Here is a 22,431-nt window from a genome sequence, read left to right as displayed (position 1 = left end):
TAACAAATTTCAAAGGAAGCCAATTGTCATCAGATGGGATAATGGAGGTGAATTTACAGGTCACAAAATAGAAAACTACTTAAGACAAAATGGTATAGAACACCAGAAAACTGTTCCATACACACCTAAACAAAATGGAGTAGCAGAAAGGAAAAACAGAACTCTGACAGAAATGATGAGATGTATGCTGACAGATTCCAAACTACCAGAGAAATATTGGGGTGAGGCAGCAATGACAGCTACATATCTACAGAACAGACTTTTTTCCAGAAAACTCCATATGAACTGTGGCAAGGTATGAAACCAAGTGTCAATCATTTAAAAGTATTTGGATGTAAAGTTCTTATATTCATTCAACAGAAAAAGCTTCTAAACTTCAAAACAGATCCATGGAGGGAATATTTGTTGGATATAGTGAAAATTGCAAGGGATACAGAATCCTAGATCCCAAAACAGAGTCACGGTAACAGTGTGACATTCATTGAGGAGCTAAATGAAGACACTATGATTTCAATTGACACAAAAAATGAGAAAAACAGCAGTGACATAGCTGATGAAGTATTTGATGAGAAAGTAGTTGAAATTGATGAAGAACAGAATACTGAAAATGAAGAAATACAAATACAAACAGACACAGAAACAAGACGTTCAATGAGAGAGAACAAAGGTAAACCACCAAAACGTCTCTCATACAAGACAAGCACAAGTAAAATTTATGAACCTCCCTCTTGGGAAGACATATCTAAACTCCCTAAAGAAGCTAATAAATGGATAGAAGCAACAGAAATGAAATCCATGCATGACTCAAATACATGGACACTGACAGATTTACCAGAAGGAAGAAAAACCATAGGATGTAAATGGATTTTTAAAGTAAAATACCAAACAGATGGCACACCTGAAAGATACCGAGCAAGACTCGTAGCTAAAGGGTATTCTAAAAAATATGGAGAAGACTATGATATGAGACATTTGCTCCAGTTGTCAAACATACTACAATAAGAATTTTACTTACAGTTGCAGCAATGAAACAGATGGAACTGATACATCTGGATGTAAAGACAGCATTTTTGAATGGAGATTTAACGGAAGACATTTACATGGAACAACCTCCAGGATTCAAAGATGAAAAAAACCCAAAGTTTGTAAATTACAGAAAAGCATATATGGTTTAAAGCAAGCAGCTAAAGCGTGGAATGACAAAATCACAGAAGTGCTTACAAATTAAAAATGTCAAAGAAGCAAAGCTGATCCATGCTTGTACACAAAAAGGCTGATGAATAGATGGATTTATGTACTCATATGTAGACGACATTCTGATTTGTTCTGAACAAGAAAGGGTTAAAGAAAACATTCTAAAAATCCTGAAGCGACATTTCGAAATCAAAGACTTGGGAAATGTGAAGTATAATTTCTTGAAGGATTATCCTACTGAAGAAATGACAGCAGACATCTTCACGAAGGTGTTGAATGCTGATAAACACCTGAGACTAATAAAAAAAGATGGGTTTGACTGAATAAGTCCTAACTGTTGAGAAAGGGTGTTGGCTTATGCAACAGAAATGGACTTATTGTTTATGTAAAGGAGGACTTTACACTAGCCTGACAGCAGATGGCGATAGTGTGAAGTTATATGTTTGCTGTATTGTGGGGAGGGAAGTTCTATTGTTGATGTTACTTTTTACTTTCGCTTTTGACTGTATCACACCAGCAGCACAACCTGTGTGCTTCAGAATTCTTATCTCATGTTTACCCAGAAGAAGTAAATGCTGTTTACTCAAGATAACTTGCTCAGTGAAGTTCTCCTGTGTATCAGTGGATTCTCAAAAGATACACTCTGCTACAGTTGGGACCATCAGTTGTGTTGTGCAGAAGTCTGGTGGATACACAGCTGATAGTCCTACTGAATAGACTGTTAGAATTTGTATTATGGCAAGAAAAAAAGCAGCTAAGTAAAGAAAAACAAGTGGCCATCATTACTTTAAGAAATTAAGGTCAGTCCGAAAAGTTGGGAAAACTTTGAAAGTGTCCCCGAGTGCAGTGGCAAAAACCATCAAGCGCTACAAAGAAAGTGGCTCACATGAGGACCGCCCCAGGAAAGGAAGACCAAGAGACACCTCTGCTGTGGAGGATAAGTTCATCCGAGTCACCAGCCTCAGAAATCACAGGTTAACAGCAGCAGCTCAGATTAGAGACCAGGTCAATGCCACACAGAGTTCTAGCAGCAGACACATCTCTACTACAACTGTTAAGAGGAGACTTAGTGCAGCAGGCCTTCATGGTAAAATAGCTGCTAGGAAACCACTGCTAAGGACAGGCAACAATCAGAAGAGACTTGTTTGGGCTAAAGAACACAAGGAATGGACATTAGACCAGTGGAAATCTGTGCTTTGGTCTGATGAGTCCAAATTGGAGATCTTTGGTTCCAACCATCGTGTCTTTGTGCGATGCAGAAAAGGTAAACGGATGGATTCTACATGCCTGGTTCCCACGGTGAAGCATGGAGGAGGAGGTGTGATGGTATGGGGGTGCTTTGCTGTTGGGGATTTATTCAAAATTGAAGGCATTCTGAACCAGCATGGCTACCACAGCATCTTGCAGCGGCATGCTATTCCATCCGGTTTGCGTTTAGTTGGACCATCATTTATTTTTCAACAGGACAATGACTCCAAACACACCTCCAGGCTGTGTAAGGGCTATTTGACCAAGAAGGAGAGTGATGGGGTGCTACGCCAGATGACCAGGCCTCCACAGTCACCAGACCTGAACCCAATCGAGATGGTTTGGGGTGAGCTGGACCGCAGAGTAAAGGCAAAAGGGCCAACAAGTGCTAAGCATCTCTGGGAACTCCTTCAAGACTGTTGGAAGACCATTTCCGGTGACTACCTCTTGAAGCTCATCAAGAGAATGCCAAGATTGTGCAAAGCAGTAATCAAAGCAAAAGGTGGCTACTTTGAAGAACCTATGTTAGGAACGGCGGAACGCACTAAATAAATAATAAGGTGCGCTTGCCGCTTGGGGTCCACCGTGCAGTAGGTGTTAAAACCACTGCTAGACAATGGCAGACGCGCTATATGGTGGTATAATGCGCACAGGTTCAAAGTCACCCGATGTGCGCAGAGCGGACTCTGTTAACTCACAGAGGCGCTGTAACATAAACATAAGCACTGAGCCTGTTAGACTCACAGGTCTCAGCGAAATTGCATGCACGATATCAGGTCACAGGACACGGGCCCAAGACTGGGGTCGGTGACCGTCTAGACCTACCGTGTGTGCGGCGTCGATACCGCGGACGCCGGTAAGTGCTGCTGACTGCAGTGCAGTGGCAGACTCAGACGCTAAGCGATAGTGCCGTATGAGACGTGACAACATCGGACGCTAGTGTAGAGGTGTGGTGTGCACTGTGGCCTATGGCTTGCCACCAGGGCTGCCACTAGGAATTTTGGGGCCTCATACTGGCAAAATTTATGGGGCCCCCCTTGAGACTCCGCCCAGGCTCCACCCCCAGTTCCGCCTCCACCCTAGCTCCTCCTCCACCACCGTGAACCTTCCAAAATCCCTCCGCCCTTTCTTGGAAAAACTTCACTTCTACATCACGCCCTCACCAATCTCACATTAACACCATATCACATACATAGCCATCAGCTTTAGTTTTGCCCAAAAGATTTTTTAAGCCTGCTACCATGACAAGGTAGACTCTATTGACAGGGCCCTACTCTACTCTAACCTATTAAACACTTGGTAACTTTTTTAACCATTACTGTGCATCCATCTTTAGACAATGACCAGATGATACCGTCAGTGCCCGTCTAACTCTAACCTACTCCAGCAAGCAGTCCCTTATATTAGGTTTCCTACTCCACACTGATGAGGGGCAAATACCCCGAAACAGCTGTCTGTGGATGGATACCATGTTTTGGCATAGGTGGTTTCCTTCATTGGAGACTGCCCTTCCCGTGGTTGTTCCTTCCCGGTGAAAGACCTGGCTAGTCATTGCTTGCGTTGAGAAACATGTGATGGTGTCTCCGCGGCTTCTGTTTTGCATGTTTTGCATATTTCCCATAAGGGATGGGGGCAGTGCTCTAGAATCACTGCGTTGAGAAACACGTGATGGTGTCTCCGCAGTGTTGGATGTTGATCTCCATGAGGTCAATCATCCTCATTTTTCACACCTTATATTAGGTTGGTCACATATTAAGTCAATGTAATTGTACCCCATGAGACCCCCAGATTCTGTTCCCCCCGTCATGGCTCTTTGGGCACCGCCGCCATGCCACCGGAGACAGAGCCACAGAGACGTCGGAGAGAGTCAGAGACAGACAGACAGTCTAATCACCCTGCTCGCTCACTGACACCGCCTCGTGGCTGGTCTCCCAGTGCCTGCCATCTGCGCCTCGCAGTCCCGCTGCCGTCCACGGTCACCATTTTCTGCTCTCAGCCCGGTCCCACCATGTGGCGCGCTGGCACAGCCTATGGGCGATGGTCACACAAAATCCCTCATGCTCCATTCAAACATCGCTTTAGGACCCCAGAAAAGGGCTTTTGGCTGCCATCTATGTAAGGTGTATGTGCACCCCAAAACATGAGAGATCGCAGACATCAGCACTTCAGACCAGACATGCTTCTGTAGACACGGACTGTGCTAGCAAATCGCCAATGATCAGCGCTGACACTTGTATCCGAGGTCCCAGCGGTCAAAGATGACAAGCTGAGAATGGAGGGGCTGCCATGTCCCTGACTAATATGTGCCCCCCACTGCTACAGATCTGATAGTGAACTGCCAATCATATGAATTTACCTGCATGACATTGACATAGGGGATTTCTTTGTGCTCTAATCAGAAACTAGAAAATCCCCAATGTTCAGCACTCGACCTGTAGTGAGGGTCAGCTCTAAGAGTATGCGCACAAGCAGCACATTCAATGTGGACTTTCCTCAACAAAATCATGTCACACGTGTGGATCTTGTCACATACAAGTGACACACTGTGGATTTTAAAATGCGCATTTGAGTGGGAATCTACCACTCGTTTGTATTTACTCACACATTTCCTGGAGAAATATCAATGCGTATCTACAGTATAAGTATCTAATGGTTCCAGGACTGCGCTTTATGTTACATTACCATCACAAATCTGTTCTGTCAAAACCCCACAAAAGAGCCCTGACCCTAAAAATGGCACAGACAGAACGGACTGAGAACCAGTGGAGCTATAAAGCCCCCAGTCAATTTTACACTGCAAAAACACCAACATATGAGAAGTGTGAAGCTTTTATGGGGGGGAGGAACAAGAGGTCAAACCAAAGCAGACTTCTCCACTGCCTTGCACATTGAGAATAGAGCAGGTGACTTCATAAGAGTTGTCAAAAGGTGACCCCAAAAAATCCTTGAGGAAAGAAAAGACTAGATAATATTACCCCCTCCCCTATGTCTGAGCCCTGCAGCTAGAGCAGGGGAGGGAGAGGACTGGGGGGCTTTGTTTACTGCATTGGGAGTCATCTGGGGACAAGTGAAAGACCCCCTAGAAGATGACATCTCATGCACATAGGGCAATCTGTAACAGTGGGGTAAGTGGGCAAGAGCCGGCTCTGCAGCACAGAATATAGGGCAGGTGGGTGGGAGTATGCCCCTGTGGGGTACAACACGGGGATTTACCCTAAGGCTCCCCGTCCCACAATGGCACTGCAGCCCCTCAGAGGGAAACAGGTTTATTGAGCTGGATGGGGCCGCTGCCTCACAGAGCCGTGCACTCCCAGCATGAGAGCCGCAGTCATATCGCAGCTGCTGCAGAAGTCCTATCTGAAGCGTGGTTTCCCTTATCCCCTTTACACGGCCATAAGCGCCCACCACCCACGTTACTTAATAACTTTTTAATGGGGCCCCTCAATGCCAAAATACACGAGCGGCTCTGTACACCTCGTACACACAAGGCTCCTCTCCGTACACCTCATACACACAAGGCTCCTCTCCGTACACCTCATACACACAAGGCTCCTCTCCGTACACCTCGTACACGCGGCTCCTCTCCGTACACCTCGTACACGCGGCTCCTCTCCGCACTCCTCGTACACGCGGCTCCTCTCCGTACACCTCGTACACGCACGGCTCCTCTCCGTACACCTCGTACACGCACGGCTCCTCTCCGCACTCCTCGTACACGCACGGCTCCTCTCCGCACTCCTCGTACACGCACGGCTCCTCTCCGCACTCCTCGTACACGCACGGCTCCTCTCCGTACACCTCGTACACGCACGGCTCCTCTCCGCACTCCTCGTACACGCACGGCTCCTCTCCGTACACCTCGTACACGCACGGCTCCTCTCCGCACTCCTCGTACACGCGGCTCCTCTCCGTACACCTCGTACACGCGGCTCCTCTCCGTACACCTCGTACACGCACGGCTCCTCAACGTACACCTCGTACACGCACGGCTCCTCTCCGTACACCTCGTACACGCACGGCTCCTCTCCGTACACCTCGTACACGCACGGCTCCTCTCCGTACACCTCGTACACACGCACTGCTCCTCTCCGTACACCTCGTACACGCAAGGCTCCTCTCCGTACACCTCGTACACACGCACTGCTCCTCTCCGTACACCTCGTACACGCGCGGCTACGCTCCGTACACTTCGTACACGAGCGGCTCCGCTCCGTACACCTCGTACACACGCACTGCTCCTCTCCGTACACCTCGTACACGCACGGCTCCGCTCCGTACACCTCGTACACGCACGGCTCCGCTCCGTACACCTCGTACACACGCACTGCTCCTCTCCGTACACCTCGTACACGCAAGGCTCCTCTCCGTACACCTCGTACACACGCACTGCTCCTCTCCGTACACCTCGTACACGAGCGGCTCCGCTCCGTACACCTCGTACACACGCACTGCTCCTCTCCGTACACCTCGTACACGCGCGGCTCCGCTCCGTACACCTCGTACACGCGCGGCTCCGCTCCGTACACCTCGTACACGCGCGGCTCCGCTCCGTACACCTCGTACACGCGCGGCTCCGCTCCGTACACCTCGTACACGCGCGGCTCCGCTCCGTACACCTCGTACACGCGCGGCTCCTCTCCGTACACCTCGTACACGCGCGGCTCCGCTCCGTACACCTCGTACACACGCGGCTCCGCTCCATACACAAAGTACACATGAGGCTCTGCTCCGTACACAAAGTACACACACGGCTCTACTACATCCACCCTGTAAACTCCTCCTGACCCCACATAGAAACTTTACCTCATCCAGCACCATGACAACCAGCACAGCAGAGTCCTGCACACACTGAGGCCCCTGATCATGTGACCCCTGACTCCTCCCCTCCTGTGACCTCATCACAGGTCCTATGCGCACACAGCAGACGGAGCTAGAGAAGCCTGAACAAAATGTAGGGGGGCCAGGGGCCGAGCGCGGACCGGGCTGCCAGTGTGCTCGGGCGCCGGGCCCCCCTAATCACCGGCGTTCCCGCACAGAAACTTTACCTGATCCAGCAGTACAGGACAGCCAGCAGCACAGCAGTGTCCTGTATACGTCCAGGCCCCGATCATGTGACCCCTGACTCCTCCCCTCCTGTGACCTCATCACAGGTCCTGTGCGCACAGCTGGGGCTGCCAGTGTGCTCCGGCGCCGGGCGGGCCCCCCAATCACCGGGGCCCCATACACTTGTAAGGGCTGTCATGCCCTGATGGCGGCCCTGCTTGCCACTGACTGGTGCTGACTCTTTCTATAGTTCCCTATCCACATGCGTAATATCAGAGGGAGGGAAATCTTAATAAGTCAGTCACCAGAATCATACATCCATCACCATTCACACATCTAGCAGGAAGAGACTATACTAGTGCATGGCCATGCGGGCCTTTTATAGCCGTGCGCTGCCGGGACCTTCCAGATCTCTGAGATGGACCAATCAGATCTGAAGAAGGACCTGAGCACGTGACTGCCGACCTCCAATGGGAGATCGTCTCGTGAGCATGCTCAGTGGAGCGGCAGAGGAACTTAGCCTCAGGAGTGACTTGCTGCAGAGCAGCATGTGAGGCTCTGGATTCCTGTTGTGTAGCTGCTGGAATCCGATGCCTAACATTACCCCCCCTCCCTCCTGAGCCTTCCAACCCACCAAGCAAAGTTTTTTGCCATATACCACCTTGTGTCCCACAGAGGCGTAGGCCTCAGGCTCATCCGAAGACCAGCCTGATGTCCCAGCAGATGACTTGAAAAACCGGGACATGTGAATCGGTTTGAGAAGGGACACGTGGAAGACGTCAGGGATGGCTAAGTCGCCAGGAGCCGAAGTTGGAGCGGGGCGCCGAAGCGTGTCGGCGGGCGTCTTCATTCTCATTTTAGAGATTTGAGTGAGTCTGCCACCGGCAAGGGAAAAAGTAACCCAGCCGGCCTCTGTTTAGAGGAGCTACTCCGAGCACAAGAGGCGCATGCCTGAATATATTTTTTAGTGTCAAGAGCCCTGTGCGGCCACCAATAAGCGCTAGCCAGGAGTTTTGTGGTCCGCTTGTAACCAAAGTGACCACACACCCTGGACGCGTGAAAACCTTGGACCGCAGGTGAGGCGGGACAAAGGTCTTGCTCGGCGGCACTGGCTCAGGGACGACTGGAACCATGGACTTCAGATTCCCAGTGAGGGGCGCGGAATAATCCGTGGGCATCTCCGCAGAGGCTACTTGGACACTGCCCCCCATGCACCTTCCCACACTGTCTTTGCTTCAGCCCAGTATACTCCCCGAGGACCACTCTATATGAGGGGAATGGCAACGAAGCCAGGGGAGTCCGAGAAGCACCTGGTCGATGCCCTTAGGCATGAGTAGGGACAACGTCTCGCGATGAGACGGGGAGATTGAGAACTCCAGGGGTGCTGTCTGGTGGGTAACCTGAGACGGTAAGGTAGATCCGTTGACCACTCTAATGGTCACGGGGTGAGGAAGTGGCACCAGTGGAATGGCATGTTTTTGGGCGAAGGCTGAAGACATAAAGTTTCCTTCTGCCCCAGAGTCCACTGTGACCTCTACCTCCCAGGTGGAAGCACCGCTATCTAACGTCCCTCGGAATACCGGTTTGGAGGAGAAAGTTTTCATATTAGGTAGATCTCCACCAACTGCCACTGGAGGTGAACGTTTTTTCGACCGCTGCGGACACCTGTTAGCCAGGTGGCCCGACTGTCGACACAGGTAGCAGCAAGTGAAGCCCTGTGCCGGACGCGGTTTCGGACCGGTACGAGACACGTCCATGGGCTCAGGAGGTAAAACTTCCAGATCAGGAGGTTCCAGAAATTCACAGAAGTCGGGAGCCGACCTAAGCTTCTGTCTGGATTGAGCATGCTCCAGCCTGCGCTCCGTAAAACGGAAGTCAATTCGGGTGGAGATCGCTATCAACTCTTCAAAGGCTTGTGGGGACCTCCCTGGTAAATAAAGCATCTTTGACATGCTCAGCCAACCCTCTCCAGAACACAAGGATGAGTGCTTTATCAGGCCACTCGAGCTCGGAAGCCAGTGACCGGAAACGGACGGCGTACTGACTGACCGACAGGGATCCCTGCGTTAACACAAGTAACTGGAGAGAGGTATCGTGAGTGATCCGGGGCCCCAAAAAGACCTGCTTTAGAGATTTTAGAAACTGAGCCGCGCTCAGTATCACAGGGTCATCACGCTCCCATAGTGGCGTAGCCCACTCCAACGCCCTGCCCGACAGGAGGGAGACGATAAACCCCACCTTAGCCCGTTCTGTAGGGAATCGCGTGGCCAGTAACTCGAGCTGGATAGTACACTGGCTCACGAAACCCCTACATCTGGTGCTGTTACCAGAAAATTTATCTGCGCAGGCGTGGACACACGCGAGACAGCCTTTGCAGCAGCCTCAGTAACCTTCGCAGCTGAGGCGGAACTTTCGAGAGTTGCCAACCTGCCCTCCAGCTGGTGAATGTACTGCAATAGCTGCTGCTGCTGGTCCGCCATTACTAGCCAGACCCTGGCGCTAGTATAATGTTAGTAACAGCGGAACGCACTAAATAAATTATAAAGTGCGTTCGCAGCTCGGGGTCCACCGTGCAGTAGGTGTTAAAACCGCTGCTAGACAATGGCATACGCGCTATATGGTGGTATAATGCGCATGAGTTCAACGTCACCCGATGTGCGCAGAGCGGACTCTGCTAACTCACAGCGGCATGTAACATAAACACTGAGCCTGTTAGACTCACAGGTCTCAGCGAAATTGCACGCACGATATCAGGTTACAGGCCCAAGACTGGGGTCGGTGTCCGTCTAGACCTACCGTGTGTGCGGCGTTGCTACTGTGGACGCCGGTAAGTGCTGCTGACTGCAGCGTGGCGGCAGACTCAGCCGCTATGCGATAGTGCCGTATGAGACGTGACACCACCGGACGCTAGTGTAGAGGTGCGGTGTGCACTGTGGCCTATGGCTTGCCACTGACTGGCGCTGACTCTTTCTAGAATTCCCTATCCACATGTGTAATATCAGAGGGAGGGGAATCTTAATAAGTCAGTCACCAGAATCATACATCCATCACCATTCACACATCTAGCAAGAAGAGTCTATACAAGCGGCCATGCGAGCCTTTTATAGCCGTGCGCTGCCGGGACCTTCCAGATCTCTGAGATGGACCAATCAGATCTGGAGAAGGACCTGAGCACGTGACTCCCGACCTCCAATGGGAGATCGTCTCGTGAGCATGCTCAGTGGAGCAGCAGAGGAACTTAGCCTCAGGAATGACTTGCTGCAGAGCAGCATGTGAGGCTCTGGACTCCTGCTGTGTAGCTGCAGGAATCCGACACCTAACAACCTAGAATATAAGACATACAGTATTTTCAGTTGAGTCACACTTTTTTGTTAACCATATAATTCCACATATGTTAATTCATAGTTTTGATGCCTTCAGAGTGAATCTACAATTTTCATAGTCATGAAAATAAAGAAAACTCTATGAATGAGGTGTGTCCAAACTTTTGGTCTGTACTGTATACCTTGGCCCCGATTCATCATAGCAATTATGCCAGAATTCTGGAGTAAATCACTTTGAAAAGTTGCAACATTTATGCACAATGCAAAATTGCGCAAAAATGTTGCAACTTCCCGCATTTCCACAACCGTTTCGCCAAAATGGGCAGAACTGGGGCGAGACGCTGCAGCTATAATTCATGACGAGCTGTGGCGTTCCTTAAGTCAGAGATCTTACTTCAATCCTTGACTGGAGTAGTGTGTGTGGCAAGGTGCAGGAGTGTCTGACTCCGACACACCCCTTCATGAAGATTGATGCGAATAATCTCGGTGAATTAGGGCCTATGCGTGGAAAAGTATGTGCCCCCTCCACATTACTCCGAAAGGAGCTTTTATGACATAAAACTATAAATCTATAGACATTAATATGGAGTCGATCACTTTGCAGCTATTACAGCTTCCACCCATTCTGGGAAGAATTTGAAGGCGTCTGTGATAATTTTTGTCCCTTCATCCAGAAGATCATTTATGAGGTCAGGCCCTGATGTTGGGGGAGAGGCCGGGCTCACAGTCTCTGTTCTAGTTAATCCTAAAGGTGTTGGATGTGCGGCCATCATGTTCTTCTACCAAACTCCCCCAACCATGTCTGTATGGACCTTATGCACTGGGCAGAGTCACAGGGAGCAGGAAAGGGTCTTCCCCAAACTGTTCCCACAAAGACAGAAGCTACAATTGTCCAAAATGTTTTGTGCTGAAGTACTGAGATTTCTCTTCCCTGGAATTAAGCGGTTTTAGTTGACCCCTGAAAAACACCCTCCCCCCCATAGCGCTATCCCTCCTCCACCTGTGAAGGGTTAAAACTAAAATCAGAGCTGAAGTTTCACTTCTCCATTCTCTGAAGGTTTCGTTTCTCCATTTTTGTTGCTGTAAATTTTTGTAATTAGGATGAAAAAGTTCAGGCTGTCATGAAACTAGACTGTTCCCATCAGGTGCAAGATAAGGGAACCGGGGGTGTAGAACTCTGAAGAATATGTCATTATACTACTTTCTATGCTATTTGGATACGGACATATATGCAGTTTCCGGTTTCCTTGCAATATTATTGGCTTATAAAGTGAAATGATGTTATTGGTAGTTGAGAACTTTGCATACTTAAGCAAAATGTTATAAAAGAAGTGATTATAATAAACGGGTTACCGATCTCTTTGGATCGTCCCATACAGAGACACGTCTCCATTTGGTCATTTGAGCTGCTAGCAACACTCTGTGGAATAATTTGGACATCACTGGCTCAACCGTGAAGGGTTAATTTAACCCTCTCCCTATCACACCAAACTGTACAGCTGGCATCCATCAGTTACCAGATAGAGAAGTGTGATCCGTTACTGTACAGGACAGGTTTCCTCCTGAGTCCTGTGGTGGCGGCTTTACACCACTCCATCTGATGCTCATCATTGTGCTTGGTGATGTACGGCTGCATGCAGCTGCTTGGCCATGAAGCTCTCGGCGGGGGTGCAGTGTTTGTGCTGATGTTAATACCAGAGGAGATCTGGACTCTGCAGTTATGGAGTCAGCAGAGTGTTGGTGACTTTTCTGCCCTCTGCTCCTCGGCACTCGGACCCCCACTCTGTAACTTTCTGTGGTCTCCATTTCGTGGCTGAGTTGCTGCGGTTCCCTCCACTTCTCAGTAACATCACTGACAGGTGATGGGGGAAGACGTACGAAGAAATGTCAGGAATGGACTTACTCCGGTGGCTCCTATTACAAAATGATGCTGGTATCAGTGAGTTCTGCACCACCGGCTGTTCTGTCACACGTTAGTAAAGGCAGATAACATGGATAACATCCAACAAGAGGCCAGCGGCTGGATTGTATACACTGTGGGGGGAGGGACCGGATGCTATACACGGGGGGAGCGATGGGGCTGGATGTTATATACCGGAGGTCAATGGGTCGGATGTTATACACTAGTGGGGGGTGATGGGGCTGGATGTCATACAGTGGGGGGCGATGGGGTCGGATGATATAAACTGCGGGTGGGAGGGACCAGATGATATACACAGGGAGGAAGAGGGAGGGTCTTATTTTATACACTGGGGGGGAATGGGGCCGGATGTTATACACTAGGGGGGGAATCGGGCCGGATAGTATACACTGGGGGATGGGGCCAGATGTTATACACCGGGGGTGATGGTATACACTGGGTGAGGGGGGTATGTGACCAGATGTTATACACTGGAGGGGAGATGGAGCCGGAAGTCATACACCGGGGGAAGGAGGGCGATGGGGACGGATGTCGTACACCGGAGGTCAATGGGTTGGATGCTATGCACTAGGGGGGAAGATGGGGGTCATGGGGCCGACAGCTATACACCGGGAGTAGCGATGGGGGCCAGATGTCATACACCGGGGGGAGTGATGGGACCGGATGTCAAACATTAAGGGTGGGGTGGGTTTGCAATGGAGCCAGACATTATATATACCGAAGCAGTCATACATCAGGTGCCATCTGTGTCACACAGCCAGCACCCGCCACTCACAGCAGGGACAGGAGCCGATTGCTGCTGTTTAACCCTCCGTCAGGCGCAATAGATCTGACAGGCACACAGTAATTAGTTTCACTTCTCTCTCCTTGCCCACTTATCAGAAAACCCCACCCCTCCTAGTTATCTCCTGACTCTACAGGCTCTGTGAAACCTGATATCACAGTGACTCAGCAGACCTTCTAGTGAGCAGATATCAACACTTTGGCTTCTCAGGCACATTGCGCCTGATTTCAACACAAATTGAAAGGTTAGTATTTTCTTTTTTATTCATCACGATTGTGTATTTAGCTTGTTTTATGAAGGATTAATGCTAAGTTAGTGTACATAAGTACTGTTTTCTTAGACAAAAGGAGGGTGGCTTCTAAGGCACATTGCGCCCTAACACATACTCTTTCTCTCTTGCTTCAGATTTTCTGCTGCAATGGCCAGAAAACAGTATGATTCATCTAAACCCCTTCATTTAGAAGAAATGAAGATTTTTTTGTTAGAAGATGATGAGGAAGAACCAGCAGTAACTGAGGATTTAGAGGAATCTAGTGACATTTCATCTGAAGATGAGGTAGCAGAATGTAACACTGATTCTGGAACAGAGCAGGATGGTGATGACACTGATACAGAGGAAACAGACACAGATCTAGCTTATTATTTGGGCAAAGATAAAAATAGAAAGGACGTCCCAAGGACGTTCCAGAACAAACACCGACTCTACCACCTTCTAAAAGACGCAGTTGTACTACCTGCTCATTTGTATCTGGTTTCAGAAGGCTTTCTAAATATGACTGCAAAATATGTAAAGAATCAATCTGCCTTTCCCATGCAACTTTCGTCTGCCAGCCTTGCTTTTCTAAGTGTACCTGTGCTGCTTCTGCTGCAATTGAAACCACTGAAGATGAGTAGAAAATAATTAAGTAACATCTAAGTGCAATATCCTTTAAGTTTTTTCCATAATTTTATATTTAAGCAATAGTTAAGTAAAGATAACTGGAGCCTATTTGGCGGTACTACCGAAAAGTGGTACTTTTAGTTTTAATAAGTTTATGGTTAATAAATGTGTTTTTTTGCATCTGATTTGGTGTAATCTCTTTTAATACATTCCTATGAAGGTCACTGACTACTTCTATAGTCCTGAAATTGAAATATGTAGCTACTATAGGTGGTTTTCTGACCTGTGCTTGTCAGGCACATTGCGCATGAACTGAGGAGAATCTATATTGCGCCTGACGGAGGGTTAACTACTTATCATTTTCTCTAACAGCGGTATTTAAGTAGCTCTAACATGGTGGAGCATCCGTTCAGTCCGTCGGAGGGAGCCAACAGCGTGCCATGGCTATTGGGGTCTGCATGAAGCCCCCACTGTGGACGGGAACACAAAAAAGTTATGGCTCCCGGGAAAAGGGAAGGAAAAAAAGTGCAAAACAGCCCCATAAAGTCGCCTGGATAGGAAGGGGTTACCAGAATGAGGGCATTTCTTGTCTTTCCAATGGATAAATAGTCCTGACAGCTCACAGTCATCATCCTCTGATCTCAGACGCCATCTCATGCGCTCTCTGACATTATTTGCAGCGGAGCCACGTAAATATAAACCATCTGACGCCCCTGTACACGGGACACGGGGGAGAAGCCTTGAGGCTACTGGTTCGCATGGTGGTGCCTGCCTTCCGCGATCACAATGAGGGGCTGGCAAATCACACGCGTTTTCGCAGTCTCAGGACTACACTTCCCGGCAGGCCCAGCGCGGAGCGGAAGTGACGTCACCACTCGCCTGCTGGGTACAGGGAGCATGCGGTGAGCGGCTTCAGGTGAGCGGTGTTTCCTGTGTACTGGGGCTGTATGTATCCATAGTTGTGTGAGGAAATGCTGCTTGCGGAGGTGCTGGGCGACTTTTGGCTGCAACTATCCCCAGTGCTGTCATTGCATGCTGGGAGTAGTAGTGTCCTACTAGTCAGAGTGCTGTGCTAGATCTATTGGTGCAGTGTTCACCAAACTACAAGTCCCAGCATGCCCAGCTTCTGATATTAGCTAAGGATGGGGCATATTGAACTCCAGACTGTCATCATTCCCTTCTGCCCCAGGTGAGCGGCACTGACGACATCCGCACATATCAGCCAGGTATGGGGCACCGTCGGCAGGTATTGTGCCTATCTACTCTGTCATTCATTGCCGCTCGCCTGAGTCGCCTCCCAAGGTGCAAGTGAGTGACACCAGACAACCCCTTTAAGATTGTTAAAGGGGTATTCGCTTCCTGGATTTCACGCACCTGCTGCAAAATATATACCAGAGCGTGAAGTAGCGAGCTCCGCGGCAGTAGATGCTGCAGGGTCGGTGAGCGGCTGCTACTGTAAGAAAGCAGCCTTGTTTTTCTAATTCTGGACATCCCTTTTAAGTCAACACTGGTGTGAAAAAGTGTTTTCTCCCTTCCTGATTTCCTATTTGTTTGCATGTTTGTCACACTAAGGTTCTGTGCACATGTAGTTTTTAGGTGCTGCGGATTTTGTAAAATCCGCAGGTAAATTTCAGGCCAAAGACCTGCGGTTTTACCTGCGGATTAGGCTGCGTTTTATCACCTCTACAAAGGAGGAGATGGTAAACCGCAGCGGAATCCGCAGAAAAGTGACATGTCAATTCTTTCTGCGGATTTGAAACCGCGGAAAATTCTGCAGCATGTGCACAGCGGTTTCCATTTTACATAAAGTAAAATGGTACTGTACAGATCCTGCTGCGGACTCGCAGGGTGTGTACACACGTTGCGGATTCCTGTGCGGTTCTTTTCCATGCATACCTGCGGATGTTCTGCAGATTTTGTGCGGATTTCACCTGCGTTTTTACACCTGCGGATTCCTATAATGGAAGAGGTGTAAAAACGCTGCGGAATCCGCACAAAGAATTGACATGCTGCAGATAATAAACAGCTGAGTTTTCCGCAGCATGTGCACAGCGGTCTTTGTTTTCCATAGGTTTACATGGTACTGTACACCACATGGAAAATTGCTGCGGCCAAATCCACTGCGGATCCACAGAGGAATCCGCAACGTGTACACATACCCAAAATTCGATCACCAAACAAATGTAAATATTAGACAAAGATAAGACAAGTAATCACAAAATGCAGTTTATAAATGAAGGTCATTATTAAGGGAAAAAGAAATCTAAACCTACAGGGCCCTGTGTGAAAAAGAGATTGCTTCTCTGCCTCCCATAATACGTAAATTAACTGTGGTTTATCACAGCTTTGGGAAGCGGAGTTCAAATTTCCTAACCACACCCAGGCGTGATTACTACCACACCTGTTCTCAATCAAGAAATCACTTAAATAGGACCTGCCTGACAAAGTAAAGTAGACCAAAAGATCCTCAAAAGCTAAACATCATGCCGCAATCCAAAGAATTTCTGGAACAAATGAGAAACAAAGTAACTGAGTTCTGTCCGTCTGGAAAGGGTTATAAATCCATTTCTAAAGCTTTGGCACTACAGCGAACCACAGTGAGAGCCATTATCCACAAATGGCAAGAACATGGAACAGTGGTGAACCTTCCCAGGAGTGGCCAGACGACCAAAATTACCCCAAGACCACAGCGACGACTCATCCAAGAGGTCAAAAAAGACCACACAACATTCAAAGAACTGCGGGCTTCAGTTAAGGTCAGTGTTTATGACTCCAGCATAAAAAAGACTGGGCAAAAATGGCCTGCATGGCAGAGCTCCAAGGCAATAACAACATAAAGGCTCATCTCAGTTTTGCCAGAAAACATCTTGATGATCCCTAAGGGTGTGTGCACACGTTGAGGATTCTGCGGCGGATCCGCAGCAGTTTCTGCTGCGTTGTACAGTACCATTTTAGTCAATGGAAAATGGAAAACGCAGTGCACATGTTGCGGATTTTTCCGCGCTGATTTAAATCCGCAGGATGTCAATTCTTTGTGCAGATTCCGCAGCGGTTTGGCACCTGCTCCATGAGGGTGTCAAACCGCAGGGGAAAACCGCATGCTAATCCGCAGATAAACCACAGGTCATTGGACCTGCGGATTTTGACAAATCTGTGCTGAAAAATCCGCAGCAGAATCCGCAACATGTGCACACATCCTTAGACTTTTGGGAGAGTGCTCTGTGGACTGACGAGACAAAAGTTGAACTTTTTGGAAGGCGCGTTTCCCAATACATCTGGTGTAATAGTAACACAGCATTTCAGAAAAGGAGCATCATACCAACAGTAAAATATGGTGGTGGTAGTATGATGGTCTGGGGCTGTTTTGCTGCTTCACAACCTGGAAGACTTGCTGTGGTAAATGGAACCTTAACACCTTAACGACTAGGGGTATTTTTGGTTTTGCATTTTCATTTTTCCCTCCCCTTCTATCCAGAGCCATAACTTTTTTTATTTTTCCGTCTATATGGCCATGTGAGAGCTTATTTTTTGCGGGACAAGTTGTACTTTTAAATAACACTGTTGGTTTTACCATGTCGTGTACTCAAAAATGGGGAAAAAAATTCCAAGTGCGGTGAAATTACAAAAAAAGTGCAATCCCACACTTGTTTTTTGCTTGGCTTTTTTGGTAGGTTCACTAGATGCTAAATCTGACCTGCCATTATGATTCTCCAGGTCATTACGAGTTCATAGACACCAAACATGTCTCTGTCCTCTTTTATCTAAGTGGTGAAAAAAAAATTCCAAAGTTTGCAAAAAAAAAAAAAAAAAAATGCGTAATTTTCCGAGACCCGTAGCGTCTCCAGTTTTCATGATCTGGGGTCGGGTGAGGGCTTATTTTTTCCGAGCCAGGCTGACGTTTTTAATGATACCACTTTTGTGCAGATACGTTCTTTTGATCGCCCATTATTGTATTTTAATGCAATGTCTTGGTGACCAAAAAAACGTAATTCTGGCGTTTTGAATTTTTTTTCTCGCTACGCCGTTTAGCGATCAGGTTAATGCTTTTTTTTATTGAAAGATCGGGCGATTCTGAACGCGGCGATACCTAATATGTGTATGTGGGATTTTTATTTTACTGTTTTATTCTGATTGGGGCGAAAGGGGGGTGATTTGAACTTAGGTTTTTTATTTATTTTTTTTTTAATTTTTAAACATATATATTTTTTTACTTTTGCCATGCTTCAATAGCCTCCATAGGAGGCTAGAAGCATGTGCAACCCGATCGGCTCTGCTACATATTGGCGATGAGCAGATCGCCCATATGTAGCAGATTTACTGCTGTGCTTTCAGCGCTGACCACTGGGTGGCGCTGACAGCCATATGCCTGGAACAACCATAGAGGTCTCATAGAGACCTCTGGTTGTCCAGGCAACATGACGCCAACCCCCGATCACGTGACAGGGGTCGGCGATGAGGTGATTTCCGGCCCGGCGGCCGGAAATGCTATTTAAATGCCCGCTGTCAGCGGGATTTAACTAGTTAATAGGCGCAGGCGGACGGCGATTCCGCTCGCGCCTATTGCGGGCACATGTCAGCTGTTCAAAACAGCTGACATGTCCTGGCTTTGATGCGGGCTCAGCGCCGGAGCCCTCATCAAAGCAGGGGAGGTGTCTGATGACGGACTGTGCACGTCATTGGACATTAAGGGGTTAAATTGCTTCTGTCTAACAAAAAATCTTGAAGGAGAATGTCCTGCCATCTGCTCGTGATCTCAAGCTGAAGCGCGCACTTGGGTTATGCAGCAGGACAATGATCCAAACCACTCCAGAAAGTCCACCTCTGGATGCCTTAAGAAAAACTAAATTCAGACTTTGGAGTGGCCAAGGCAAAGTCCTGACCTTATCAGATTGAGATGCTGTGGCATGACCTTAAAAAGGCGGTTCATGCTCGGAAACCCTCCAATGTGGCTGAATTACAACAATTCTGCACAGATGAGTGGGCCAAAATTCCTCCACAGCGTTGCAAAAGACTCAATGTCAGTTATCGCAAACGCTTGATTGCAGTTGTTGCTGTAGTGGTGGCCCAACTAGTTATTAGGTTTAGGGAACAAACACTTTTTCACACAGGATCCTGTAGGTTTGGATTTCTTTTTCCCTTAATAAAGACCTTCATTTATAAACTGCATTTTTGTGATTACTTGTTATCTTTGTCATATATTTACATTTGTTTGGTGATCTGACACATTTAAGTGTGACATACATGCAAAAGAACAGGAAATGAGGAAGGGGCAAACACTTTTTCACATCAGTGTATATATAAACGTTATTTCTCTTACGCCTCATTGGAGGACACAGACAGTGGGTGTTATGCTGCTGCCACTAGGAGGACACTAAGTAAACCAGAAAAAAAAGTTAGCTCCTCCCCTGCAGTATACAGCCTCTTGCAGGCGGAAATTTGCTTGCTTAGTGTCTATAGGAGGCACTTGGGTCTGGTTTCAGACCCCACTGTTTTTATTTTTGAATTTTCTGTAAATTTTTATTTTTTGAATTAACGGAGTGAAGGGGGCGACAGTTCCTTTCTACGGCCCGCTCTCCCCCGAACCAACAACAGGCAAGCAAGCGGAGTTTACCTCCCCGTACACTTTCCTGCAACGTACGGGGCTGATTCCTCTGGCGATGATCCTTACGGTCCCAGTAATCCATGGATACGAGGGCAAGCGCATGTAGTTAAATGGAGAAGACTGGAACAGCGCTTACAAATGCCCTGAATCGGCCCCATAGCTCTCCATCCCCCTGCCATAGGGAGGATCGTTTGAGCGTACCCCTTTAAGAACTCCTCCAGCTCTGCTTCATCAGCCAGGAGGATGAGAAGACCTGCATGGAAGGCCCCAGACAGCGCGGCCTGCCGAGCACTAGAGTGGAGGTATGGGGTCGGGTCCTGGCCCCCGGGAGAAGCGCTGACTTAGCGTCAACGACGGTACATCCCCCCCCTCCCCCCCCCGCTGTCGGCGCTCCGGTAGGCCGAAAATTTAGTCCCTGGCTTTTCTGGCCTACTAGGCCGCAATTTAAATAGCGCCACCTACGCTAACCTCGCCGCCCCCTCCTCTTGGCGCCTCTCATTACTTACGAGACGGGCAATCCTAATCTTGGGGGGCCATGTCTTTCACCTCGGCCTGCTCTGGGTATGAGCTAATGAGGCGTGCATGCTGCCGTATACCGGGTGACACCACAGGGCCACCGTTTTTCCTCCCGGGGGGACACAGCACAGGACCGTGGGTAAGCTGCATCTGCCCTCAGATTGAAGCTTAACCCCTTCCCGGCACATTCCCTGCAGCTGCAGACACTCTGCCGTTAACCCTTTCAGGAGCGCTATGTCTCAATCTAAGGAGGCTAAATGGGCTGCTAAGAAGCACACTGCGTTTTTTTACCGTGTGTACAACTTGCAAGTCTGCCTTACCCAGTGCACAGACTAATCCGTTATGCACGGACTGCGACCCGGCCTGCGCTCAAACTCCCCTCGCTGCTGATGGGCCTCCTGCATTTAGTACCCCTGAGTGGACTGCGTCCCTGTCACGGTCGGTGGAGTCAGGTCAGGAAGGCTCTGGCGTCGGCCGGGAACCGTCCACCAGCAGGGGCCGTACTCTTTCAAGGGATGGTCAGGTCTCTAGAAAGCGGACCCATGACGCGTCCCCTAGTCTCGGTCGCGCCTCAGCATCTGCGACTCCTGTCTTTCGCTCTCACTCTCCTGAGGTTCACGGCGAGCATGTCTCTGAATTCGAATCTGACACGTCAGCCCCTCAGAATCCCCCAACTGATCAAGAGTCGCTTGATTCTCTTATAGAATCAGTCAACAGGATTCTGAAGTTGGATGAGGAAAATATTCCCGCTCCAGCACATCCTATCTCGCTTAAGAAAACCAAGCGTGTGCGCAGGTTATTTACCAGCCATCCGAACTTTAAGGAAATTGTCCAGAAACACAGGGATCGTCCACATAAGCGGTTCACAGGGCAAAAGTCTACTCAGGCTAAATACCATTTAGATCCAGACCTAATGAAGGATTGGTTACAGACCCTCCTGTATCGCGTCTTGCTTCTAAGACGCTCCTATCCATTTCTGAGGGTTCCTCAATCAGAAACCTCTCCGATTGTCAAATTGACTACCTTGCCCGTTCAGTTTTTGAAGCTTCAGGAGCAGCGCTTTTTTCCATCTTTTGCGGCAATTTGTGTCACTAAGGCAATGGCCGCTTGGGCAGAAGTCTTGATTACTTTCCAGGGCACCAATCTTCCGGAGGCAACCACTGTCGCCAGGCAGATAATTCACGCAGCGGACTTTGTAGAGGATGCCTCTTTTGATGCCGCCAATTGCGCTGCTCAAACTGCTGCTAATGCGATCTCCATTAGAGCCCTATGGCTCAGTGACTGGCGGGCGGATGCCACATCTAAAAGATCGTTGACTTCTCTCCCCTTTTCAAACTGGTCGTCTTTTTGGAGAGAAATTGGACCAGCTCATTTCTGATGCTACCGGGGGAAAAAGTAAATTCCTTCCTCAACAAAAGGCTGTTTCGCAACCAACAGCCGACGCAGTTTCGATCTCTTCGCAACAATTCCGGTTGGTCCTCCTCTACCTTCTCTTCCGGATCAGGTTGGTCACCGCGCGGACACGGAGGCTCCCAGGTCTCATACAGACCTAACCGCTCTTGGAAACCCTGGCCTAGGGCTTCTGGATCTGGGGGAGCCAGATCTCCTAGATCTACCCAATGACTTGTTGTGGTATCCGGCAGACACCGACAAAGCAGGCGGTCGCCTACTTTCCTTCAGCCACACCTGGCTCGCGGTCGTCCACGACAAGTGGGTCAGGTAGCTGGTGTCCTCTGGATACAAGATAGAGTTTTCCTCCCCCTTCAACTCGTTTTTTCCCTCCTTCTCCCCCCAAGAAAGAGACAAGAGCCTTCCTTCGGGCTGTTCAGGCTCTGCTAAGGGACGGAGTCATCATTCCAGTCCCTCATCACGAAAGGTTCAGAGGATTTTATTCAAACCTTTTTGTGGTTCCAAAGAAGG

The 22,431-nt window shown here is 48.7% G+C and overlaps 2 protein-coding genes across 8 annotated transcripts in view; one reads left to right on the top strand and one right to left on the bottom strand.

Moving 5' to 3' along the window:
* Positions 1-14,991, bottom strand: part of PHYHIP (phytanoyl-CoA 2-hydroxylase interacting protein) — a 66,412-nt gene extending 51,421 nt beyond the window's left edge. The window contains exon 1 of the mRNA XM_073588938.1: positions 14,963-14,991. Within this exon, the coding sequence (XP_073445039.1) occupies positions 14,963-14,976 (14 nt within the window). The 5' untranslated portion in view covers positions 14,977-14,991. The remainder of the gene's footprint in view (positions 1-14,962) is intronic.
* A 163-nt stretch (positions 14,992-15,154) lies between these two features.
* Positions 15,155-22,431, top strand: part of POLR3D (RNA polymerase III subunit D) — a 34,241-nt gene continuing 26,964 nt past the window's right edge. Inside the window, exon 1 of one of the 7 annotated variants that reach the window (XM_073588935.1) lies at positions 15,155-15,309. Coding sequence is in view for 3 of the 7 variants with exons in the window: in XM_073588932.1 (XP_073445033.1) it covers positions 20,239-20,297 (59 nt within the window). In the remaining 4 variants the exon portion in view is untranslated. Of the gene's footprint in view, positions 15,310-15,354; positions 15,620-16,897; positions 17,150-20,223; positions 20,298-22,431 lie in introns of those variants that run through there. The other 6 variants (XM_073588934.1, XM_073588931.1, XM_073588933.1 and 3 more) reach the window with 6 other exon arrangements.

The sequence above is a fragment of the Dendrobates tinctorius genome, unplaced genomic scaffold (assembly GCF_039654945.1).
Source record: "Dendrobates tinctorius isolate UK_male_01 unplaced genomic scaffold, ASM3965494v1 ptg000104l, whole genome shotgun sequence".
In the NCBI taxonomy this organism is placed as follows: domain Eukaryota; kingdom Metazoa; phylum Chordata; class Amphibia; order Anura; family Dendrobatidae; genus Dendrobates; species Dendrobates tinctorius.
This window is presented reverse-complemented; position numbering and strand designations above follow the sequence as displayed.